The sequence below is a fragment of the Hoplias malabaricus genome, chromosome 6 (assembly GCF_029633855.1).
Source record: "Hoplias malabaricus isolate fHopMal1 chromosome 6, fHopMal1.hap1, whole genome shotgun sequence".
NCBI classification, from domain to species: Eukaryota; Metazoa; Chordata; class Actinopteri; order Characiformes; family Erythrinidae; genus Hoplias; species Hoplias malabaricus.
Window position 1 is genome coordinate 36,613,201 of NC_089805.1, and position 11,154 is coordinate 36,624,354.

Consider the following 11,154-nt stretch of genomic DNA (forward strand, 5'->3'; position numbering starts at 1 on the left):
AGGCAGACTCAGGATTCGATGCAACCCTGAACAGGATTAAATGGCTACAGAAAATTGATGAACTGAATTAAATGATCAACGGAATTTTTCATTCAAACATTTGTTGAGAAAAAAAAAAACTACTCAGGCTGAGCCAAATATTGTGGGTGGACCGTGCAGGATATAGAAGTAGACAACAGATGGCCCATGCCAATAAGGATGGAAGTCCTCTAAGCCACTATGAGCAGCAGCTTCATCACTGCATCAGGGGATTTTCTGCTGATACTGTATACACAACCACCCACCAGCAGCAAATCAACATGGTGGTGAAAAGAAGGATGGAGTGTTCTTAAACTGGACCAGAAAGAAGCTTCAGGAAACAATATTTTTTTCAGGCTAAAGACAGCAATATGTTTGTTGTCAGCCATTACACATTTAGTAACTGTTTAAAAAAATAACATTAAGCATAAACTGTTAGGATGATGGAGCTACGTTCAGGATCAGTTAACACACACAATAAAGTAAATGTGTTCCACCAATGTTAGTAAAAATAAAGAAAACCTGGAAAAGTAATGATTTTTTGTAAACTGCTACAATTAAAAGAATCTGTTTTGTTAAATCTCACAAACTATTCCAAGTAAGACTTGTTTATCACATGCTACGGTGATAAACAGAGCTCCATGAGCTTTGGAAAGCCATTGTCAATAAATAAAGTCCACTGCTGCACATGCTACAGAGGGGTGGCTTCATAGACTTAGAGTGCACTGCTTGAATGGCCTGTCTGCAGGCCAGATTTGTCTTATGTGGTGCATCATGATGACAAGAGTCAGACAGCATGAACCGCAGACGGATTTGCATAACAGCAAAGAATAGTGTCCTCGGTTCCAAAACAATTTTTTTTAAATAAAAGGAATGTTGATGTAAATATAACATGAAATTATCATAAATCTATTGAAAATATAATCTAATTTTGAGACACAAAACAGAAAAGCTGGGCAATATAAAAACACTGGGAATCACTTGTCAGTGAAATTAATATTTAAGAAAATGTTATAATCAAAAATTATTGTTTTTATTCAATTTTACAAAACAAGGTTTAGTTTTATTTACATGTGTTGGGCTACAGTCCCATTCAGGTGATGTCCAAATACAAACCATGTTAAATGCATTAAAAGAAAACACAAGAATCTTGTGTGTTAAGTCTCTTGAAGCTTTAGTAAACTGAGAAATCACAAAGAAATTATTTCCAATGTATTTCACTGAACAACTTTATTGTATTTGTTTAGATTAAAACACATAGAATTTGATGCTTGAAACACACCAAACATGTCATGACAGAGGCATATTTGCCCATGTCATCTTTCCACATAAATAAACTGTTTAATCATTTGGGAACTGAGGGTACTAATTGCCAGAGAGACTTGTCACTACACAATGAAATGCAGAAATCCAGCACAAATTTGTCACTTAAAAAAAAAAAATTCCAAGCTATAGTACCAACCATATTTGTTTTTTATCTGACTCACAACGCCAGCCTTTAAAATGAAACCATGGCCATTTGAAGAGGAACAAATGTTCTTTGGTGTGGTGGCCAAATAAAAAAATTAAAAATAATGCTGCAACAAGAGGCAAAAAACTGGAAAAGAGAACGTGACATAGCTCCAAGGAATAAAACTAGACTTTTAAAGCCATTGTTGTAACATTTACAGTATACATTTACACTGTTTATACCTTTAGTGACAATAATGTACCTGTAACGTACCTTTTGTTCTAAGAGTGCAGTTTTTGAAGCATTCCCATGACAATGTGTCTGCATTTATCAAATTTTTTTTTAAATGCAGTGCCATCTTTTAAACATTTTTAAACAAATTTGTCCAAAAGTACCCTACATGGACTAGTTCTCCAGATTTCCATAATCTGTTCACAATGTTCAGTTGTTTATACACTCAGAAAAAAAGGTACTGCAGAAGTACTTTACTGAAGCTACATGTATAAACAGTTTAAACCTTTAAAAACACTATTGTATTTTAAGTTATGCCATAAGATTTAATTATAGAACTGTGTAGAATAAAAGAACATAAGTCCTGGAGATGAAATGGAGCATGTGAAATCAAAAATTTTAAATTGTACAATAATGTTCCCTAATTAAAAGCAGAGAATGTGTACATTTGAGTATACCACCATAGTGACAGCAAAAAGTACCACAATGAGTTTAACAGTGTATTTTCAAAAGACAGCTAGTAATCAGTTGCAAATTATTTTCTAATTTTGTCAGTTAAAAATCAGATTCTTGTTTTTATTGCATTTTGCAAAAATTTCCCCTAACTTTTTTGGAAATGGGGTTTGTAATTAGACAGCAATCATCATACCTTACTTGGTATACAATATTATAGAAGATTCTAGAAACTCAGACTTTAGGCATTATGGCTCAAGACTTTTCCAGTGTAACTAGCTATTTAACATATCAAATGAAAATGGCATGCTTATAGGCCTCAGATTAATGGTTAGAAAGACTGCAGGTGTTGAATTTTCTTTGAGACACCTTGGTAGTTTTTTTAAATAGTGGCGGACGTCTGGAGGAAGTTGAGAATTGACTAAGCAGAGAAAAACAAATTGAAATAACAATGATCAAATGTTTCATTTATTTTTAACAAATCAACATAGAAATATTGCATTGACTTCAGTAAACATGATCATCCATAAACCGGAGACAGGTATAAATACATCGGTTTAGTCAACCCTCTAATGAAAAACTAAGGCAGATGTCTGATTCTAAACCAGAGTACCTCAGATAAGCAGGATCTACCATAGTTTACAAAAATGACCATGGGAGGAACACCCAGTCAATCCACATATGGATGCATTTAAATTCAAGGCTTAAAGCCTACAAAAATAACAATTAAAAAAAAAAAAAAAAAGATACTGAAAAAGGGAGTACAATTTTTTGATCTAGCAAAAGCTGCAGAATTGCCCACAGCAATGTCCACTTCATGTTCATTCATTAAAGCCTATATCCAGACAGTAGTACTTGTTTGAGTAGACAAAGAAACTGGACATTTGATTATAATGGTTATAAGATTCGTGCAGCAGTAAGTTCAGCTCTGACATCAAAATAATAATAATTCCACACCTCTTGTTAAGAAGACTTGAAAATGAGAGAGAAATGCATACACTACAAAGAACAGATTAAGGCAACAGATTCCTGATACTGATACTATTTTAGAGGCATGGAAGTAAAGCTGCTCTTACCATCATAGATCCCTCTCGCCATTAAAATCACTTTGACCTACTCATTACAAAATATCAAAACAAAATCAAAGTTCACATTTCAACAAGATCAGAAAAAAGAAGAGAGACTTTTACAACCTTCAGCACAGTGCAATTAAAGAGAATTATAGAAAAAAGCCCTTATTAATTCTGTACATATGGCGTGGCTTTTTCTACAACAGAGGTTGCAAGAGAGGAAAGGAAAAAAAGCATCAAATTCTGTTGACATTTGACAAAATAAGATAATGCAAACATCTCAATATTTGTGTACAGTTCAATGGGAAAAATATATACTCAGGACAGAAAAAAAGCACTGAGGAAATTTTAGTGTTAGAAAAGTCTCTGTAGTAATTTTTACTCACTTTGTTCCAAGCCAGCCCAGAAAAATACAGTAAAAATCCAACAACTTCTTACTGATGACAATGTATTTCATTACAGCTCATACTGACTCACAGTGCCTCTCAGTGGCTTCTAACACTAACTGCTACACTGCAATACCACCTATTTCAATTCAGCAGTATAAAAGTGCCACAGGAAACAGTAATAAAATGGAAAGCAAAGAAGTAAACATCCTCAAAATTCTGCAAATTCCCAGACGATATTAACAAACTCCTCAGATTCATGTTATCAAATTTTGCAAGATGTAGCAGTTGGAAAATAATCTTTATTCTGCTGCACTGCAAGGATGTGAGATACCACGTTTAATGATCACTTCTCTACAAACTTCGGTGTAGCATAGTGCATGTAAGTTTTCTGATCCTTGGATCATTCTCTTTTGCTGCTTCTTTTTTTTTTGTTTGTTTTGACTGAGTTGGTCTAACTCAGTGTTGATGCTTTTTTTGGATTTTGACTTGTACAGCAAATTTATTCAATATAAAATTCTGTACTCTGAGATTATTGCATAAACATTTTGTCAATTCTTTTGCATACATTTGTTCATGTTTCTCTTCTGGCCTTTTTCTTTTGAGCTTGCTTCGGGGGTTCCCGATTCTGGTCAGTTTTCTCTATAGGGGTTTAAAAAAAAAAAGTTAATTTCTGTAAATAAATCCACTGTTTATAATTGCATTGCAGATGAGAATGAGATGGGATTAAATGGCATTGAAATTTTTAAAATATTTTTCTTTCACTTTGAATGACAGCTACTTTAAATGGCTCAAGAACAAGACAGCACACAATGCAGTTTCATTTTACTCATGGAGTGTAAACAGGTTTCTAATTTGAAGATTTCAGCACTCTTGGTTTTGTCAGCAAACTGCACAACTTTACAGAAAATTAGTTAGTTAGTAGTACCTTAACATTTTTAAGTACTCACTTTGACTGGAAGGTTGTGTGACATTCTGTTTTGTTGGTTCCTCCTGTAGCACATGAGGATGGGTCTTGATGTCTGCAGCAGTAGGTAAATTCTCTGTGTTCACCTGTACAAAATCACACATTCCACAAATCTCAATGATTCATGCCCATAGTTAAAGCATAGATTTAATATGTTGCATGTTAAATTAAAGTGGAACATTAGGAAATTTGGTTGAATTGCTTGTAAACATATTGGGGTCCCTACCAACCCAAAAACTACAATAACACAACACGATTTATTTTTTTTGTGGACTGTCTCAGATCTAAATTTTTTAGGATTTGGGAGATTGCACTGTGCACTAAATGTGTCTCTCCCCACAACACAACACCGAACCTGCTTTTATGAGCGTGTAAAAATAGGGTCAAAATGCATAAAAGAAACAATGAAAGTGGAAAAATACAAGATTAGAGCAAAATACTAATTTCTCTGGCAAAAAGAGTAAGGACATAAGAAACCTGAGTAAAAGTTAAAATAAATAAATTAATTAATTAAAATAAATCAGCTCATCTGATTCCCATTGCTTTATGCTTGTGAGTAGGGGGAGCAATGGCATTAAATGTGTCCCAACAGGTGAAATCTCTGTAGCTTTGAAGCTAAAAAGTTAATGATATCAGAAGGTCAAATGAAGGTTATCTGGTGCTCATGCTCAAATGCTGTCCCAAAAAGTACTGAAATGAAGCTGGCTGGTAAGTTCAGTGATTCAGCAAATAAAACAAAAGTGTAAGATTCATGACTCTTGTGTCTTAGTTATCCAAGGGAGTCCACGAGAGCACAACTGGCCTCACTCTCAAAGTGAATGGGTTGCCCACCCTCATCTTCTCTCCCAGTGTTAACCAGAGAAGGCAATAATATGCCAGATCTGGATAGTGAGCAGTCAAATAATTATGGCACAAAACATTCTGACTGTAGACAGCGAATTACGTCATTAACACAAGGGAAAGAATGTGGGTTGGGTTATATATATATATATATATATATATATATATATATATATATATATATATATATATATATATATATATTTTTTTTTTTTTTTTTTTTTGCTTTGAACTTGAGTTCAAATCTAATAAAATATATAGAATGCCTCATTCTACCATCACAACTGACAAATGCCTTTCAAAAATATTTTTTCCAAAGGCAACATTTACGAAAAAATGTATTACTTGGGAAACGGCATTCTCTTCCTCTGGTTTCTTCTTCTTTTTCTTCTTTCGCTTGGACTTGGATCCAGAATCTCCTTTCTCCTTGTCATCATCAGAATCCTGCAACTGAGACACAACATGAACATTCAGATAGATCAAAGTACTGAGAAAATGAAAAACTGGCTACATCCAATGATTAGTCTTATTTTAAATTTGTATGGATATACAGTGCTGCTCATGTACAAATTTGAAAAATAAGGACCAACAAGTTTTAAATGCCAATATATATGTGTATATATCACACACCTAACATGAACCTAATAAAATTCAACTGACCCTGGCTGGCTGGGAAACAGGTGTCTCTTGAGCAGCTGGTTTCGCCGCTTTGGGTTCTTCAAAGTTCCCCCACAGCTCACTTGGAGCATTCCAGTCTGAACTAGGGTCCACTGCTTCAAGACCATCTGGAAAAAAATAAATAAATAAAATCAGTGTACTCAAAATACATGCATTTATGATGTCCACTTTCACACACAGTGACCATTCAGCCTTATGAAAACACTTATTCATCTTACTGGATCCAGACCACTCATTGTCAGCAGTATTGAGACTATCCCATTTGCCCAATTCTGCAGCAGGATCTTTAGCTGAAATAAAATACAACATACAAGTTATTATAAAACTTAAAAAACGTTTAATTTCACCCTCTTCTGTCCTGCATTAGCTTACACAGACAATTAAAAAATATAAAATAAAATAAAAAGCTGACCCCTGAATTTTAAATTCAATTAGACCCACATTACACCTTGTAACACCAGACTTGAAACACCAGATATTTAAAAAAGATTTGCAAGCTTGTATTCAACATAATGACACAACTGTTTGGTGTTCATTATTTGACAAAAAATACATTTCATTGTTATGGATATCTCTGATGATTAATCTGAATTAATCTAACTGATGCACTTGGCGGGGTGCTCTTTTGCAGCGCCATAGTTAATATAGATTACCTAAACTTGAATTTTTGAACTTGTTTTTATAACTTAGTGTAAAATAATAAATATTTAGAAAATCATGAGATGTTAAATGTGTGATTGAGTGACAATTTCAAAAAGAGAAGTGTCTTTTAAAAAACACACAATACCACAGTTAATTTTATAAAAATACCTGATGGGTTTAAGCCAACCATGGAGAACGAGACAGGGTTCAGTTCGGCCTTAATTCTATCACCCATGACAGTCCCAGTCCAAGACCCTAGACAAAGCAGGTATATGCATTTCATCTTCAGTCTATTTATGTAAAAGCTAGTGAGATTTAAATGATCCATATTCATGGTGGTATTACCCAAAAAATACCCTTTTATTTACCTAAACATTTTGATGACCTTAACTACAAATTCCTTTTGATAAACTGTTGAACATAACTCAACAGAGAAAGTGATTAAAAAGGCTGTGCCAAATCAAGGTTCACTCTTTTGGGTCATGTTGAATCAAGGTAACGAAGTCCAAACTCATTCTTATCTACAGTTCAGATTATTACCCTAATCCCTTACCATCTGTTTCTTGACCCCAGGCCAAGGGTTCAGAGTTCCTGTGTCCAGAAGTCTTCTTGCCAACAGACCACTTCTCACCGTCTGGAGCACTCACTTGTGTTGGGGGTTTCGCTGATATTTCAGCCCAACCTCCACTGGTCACAGGATTCCAGGTTGATGCTAATACAGACAGGGAATATTTCTAAGAATTTTTTCTATAAACAAGAGGTAACTATCATTTTAGATTTTTAGTTCTACATTTTTATATACTGAGAAAAAGAATTAAATAAAAAGTTATTACCTGGTGCTATAATGGCATTGCGCTTCTCAGCCTTCTCAATCTTTGAATTCAAAGATTCTGCTAAGATATGAATATGGAAGATTTGGGCATGATTACCTCTTTCAGTTAAATGTGGATTAAACGTGCAGAACACACTAACAGTTTTAGTAAAATAGGTGGAACAACACTGTCCCACTCCCAAAGCAAAACAAAATAACCATGTCTAACCAACATGTTTACCTTTGTTCTTCTTGGCTGTTATCGACACTTTAACAACAGGTTGCTCCACTTGCTGGCCAACGTGATTACCACCTCCAGGACTTCCCGAGTCATCACCAGGGCCCTTCTCCTTCCTGCGCTGCTGCCGCTTCTCACGATTACTTATCTTGGTTTCCCAAGCACCTTTCAAATGATAATTATGAGGTAAATTACTCTCTCACTATAAAGTAAAGTTGTAGAGTCAATGGTGCATGGACATAGAAAACTGTGGGAAACTGAAACGCTTGTGTTGTCATCCCACTGCTGGCACACAATCACTCAGGTTTGTGGACGCTGGAGTAGATGGATGTCAGTACTTCAGGGTGCTCCTGTCTATGTTTCCATCTGGCTCTCTGCTTTCATTTGATCTTTTATAATCCTCTGCCAGAATCACCTGCTACACTTGTTCATTAAATATTTACATCTCTATACTCCATAAATCCAAATACAATTCCACCTCTTTCATTCTTTCCAAGAAATTGAGTGCCTGTGTTTTCTGACCACAACTGATAAAAGACTAACTTTCTGGTTTTCCTGACACCGACCCCAAACCAGCTGCTTACTCTCCAACTTCACTTAAATTTATATGGACTTTAATTATTATTATTATTTTTTTAATTCTGTTATTATTATTATTATTGTTGTCAATACTATGATTATATTAGTACATCTGAGCATAACAGACTTGTGGTGACCTTTCTATTAATAAATTGAATTAAAAAGTGTTTTTGACCCCTGGAGGATAGTCCACGTTATGAGGCTTGGTTAACTCCGAGTGTCTTGCTCTAGCTGAAGGGAGTTTGTCTTGCCATGGTAACCTTTGGCTTGCTCACCTGGGGAAGGTTTTGTGTTTAATCTTGTTGTTAATCTTTTGACCTATTACTGGATTTATCTAATGCTGCTTTTCAACATCAGTTTTTTTTTAATTGCTATAAAAATATATTTGATAAGAATAAGGATATCAACAATATGAACCTGACTGCCACCAAAGGGTACATAATGTAGCAAATGTTCTTTGACCATTTTTTTTGTTACAAAATGGCTTTACTGTACAAAGGTGAGCCTACGTCTCATCAAGTAATAACTGGAAACCAAATCCATTCTTACTCAGTGAGAACAAGGATTCCAACTCTAAGTTTCACAATACGTTTAATAACCACATACATAATTGTCCACTTATTTTTGATGTTACATACTCTTACTCAACCAAGACCTGTTTGCTCTCTGGAGCTATGAAGCTAATATTGTTACAGAACAATAAGTCAACATTTACCAAAATATTTTTATAAAAATACATGACCAATATCAATCTGTTCAAATCCTATCCAGACCCATGTAGTGCCATGTGGGTACCTTCATCTGGCTCCTTAACCTCTGTGGTTAGAACATTTTGGTTTTGCTTAACCTCTGGTTTTGGTTTCTTCTTGTTTTTCTTGGCCTAAAAACACACACACACACACACACACAAGAACACTAAGAACAGTGACATAACTTGTTGCTCTTCTGTAATTCTAGTGTACTGAATAGGGCAATTCCTATATCTGTTTGTCCATACGTCTCTAGATATTCCAGATAACCCCAGTTTTCCCTGGACCCTTCACCCCATTTGTGCCATGTTTAGGTTCCTTGATTGTAAACAGACATCATCAGTATAGCATTCAATAATGAACATGAAGTACTTACTTTATCAGCTTTATTGTCTGCAGGTGGTTGTGGCGGTGGTTGTGGTTGGGGAGGTGTAGGAACTGCTGCCTGTTTAGGAAGCTCCTGAACAGCTTTGATCTCTTCTCGGACCTCGGGAACAGTTCTGCCATTTGGCTGAGTCTTCTGCTGCAAAGAGACAAATATTAACACCTCTTTAACTGAAGTATGTCTCTTTACAGTCTACTGCTTTACACATAAGTCAAGTTCAGAAGCTGTATTATGGAGGAAAAAAAAAAAGAAACAAAATAACCTATTAAAAGTTATAGCTCAGCACTATGAAATGGCTGAATTCAGATAGCCAGGTTTTTTTTACATCATAAAGCTAAGAAACCAACTCAGTGTAATCAGTGACCTGAGGGGGAATTTATTAAGTGGACCAACTTGTACTTACCATTGTCCAGATATTACACACACACACACACATACACATACACACATCTACAGAAAATGCTTGAGTTTTGTTCTTATGAGGGTTTTATTCTCCATTAATTACACTCGATACTCGAGAACAGAGCCCCTGTTTTTGCTGCTCTGGGCTCAGCACTGCAGAAACCGCACTATAATTGTTGAAGGCGGATATGAAACCACTCCTCCCTCTCCTTCCCCTGTGATTTCTGTAGTGTTGTAAATATCAATTATCCTAGGTCTGACCTAGTGTTCCTTTAAACAGTGGAACGTTCAAACATGGCTTGGCGCCTGGGGCGACGGAAAACAACGTAATGTGAATAAAAAAAAGAACATTTTAATTTGAAAATCACTTGCCATCTCTACTTATATAACGTTACGGCGACGTAAATCTGTGCCCGCTGCTCTGAGGCGGGCGGACCCCTCAGTACCGCTATCGTAAGCGAGGCTCAGTCAGAAGGGAGCTGGCCTGCGGTCACAGTGGAAAGATTAACGCTAGAAGAGAAAAGCACCTTCTCAGTCGCTTTCTTCTTGTTCTTTTTCTTCGGTTCCTCTGGTTTTCCCGTCTTCACTGGCGGGATTTTGCCGCTGTCCGTCGCTATTTCCGCATCGTTAACGTTAACTCTGTCGTTACTTTCCCTCGTCTTCGTCCCGACTCTAACATTTGTCCTCCTCCTCCTCCTCCGCAGAGCAGCTCCGCAGGCCGCGGCCGCGCACACAGTCGCCAGCAGCAGGAGCAGCAGGAAGCCCGCCGTGACCGCGGAGAGCACCTGAGGCTCAACCTCGAGAGCCAGGCCTAGCTCCGCATTGAGAAACTCCAGCCCCGAGGAGGCGAGCCGCCGCAGAGCGTCCCACACTTGCTCTGCCTGCTGCAGCACTCCTGCCCGCCACGACGCCGCCATCTTACCGCACGAGAACGCGCTCAGAGACACACGTACACTTTTACTTACACACACACACGGGCACGCGCACGTACACCGACACGACGCATGGGATGTATATACAGAAAGAAACTGTAGCTAGATTCACAACATATTATACACTGTATATTTAACGGGGTTATACAGCTTTTCAATTGCAGACAATTCTGTTTTAAACACGCCGAATAGATAGGAAGTTTAAAGTTGTATTTCGCTAGTATTAACTTAATATCCAATTGACAGTTCATTCAGACGTACCATATTTTATGAAATTCTGCAATAATTAAATAATAACAGAACGAATATGTAATGTATGTCCA

General features: G+C 36.5%; 1 protein-coding gene across 4 annotated transcripts; it reads right to left on the reverse strand.

Annotated features, from left to right (window-relative positions):
- Positions 1-2,500: 2,500 nt before the first annotated feature.
- mtdha (metadherin a) lies at positions 2,501-10,883 on the reverse strand. Of its 4 annotated transcripts, none has more exons than XM_066675725.1 (12): positions 10,427-10,883; positions 9,489-9,632; positions 9,159-9,243; positions 7,788-7,949; positions 7,569-7,625; positions 7,289-7,447; positions 6,904-6,990; positions 6,312-6,383; positions 6,076-6,200; positions 5,761-5,865; positions 4,559-4,661; positions 2,501-4,250 (listed from the first exon to the last, which is right to left on the reverse strand). In XM_066675725.1, the coding sequence occupies exons 1-12, from the start codon at positions 10,814-10,816 to the stop codon at positions 4,183-4,185; spliced, it is 1,557 nt and encodes a 518-aa protein (XP_066531822.1). In that variant the 5' UTR covers positions 10,817-10,883; the 3' UTR covers positions 2,501-4,182. The 4 variants fall into 4 exon arrangements, with proteins under 4 accessions (XP_066531822.1, XP_066531820.1, XP_066531821.1 ...); XM_066675723.1 differs by having other exon boundaries at positions 2,504-4,250; positions 7,569-7,628; positions 10,427-10,881; XM_066675724.1 differs by having other exon boundaries at positions 2,505-4,250; positions 9,489-9,635; positions 10,427-10,880.
- Between the last annotated feature and the right edge of the window lie 271 nt (positions 10,884-11,154).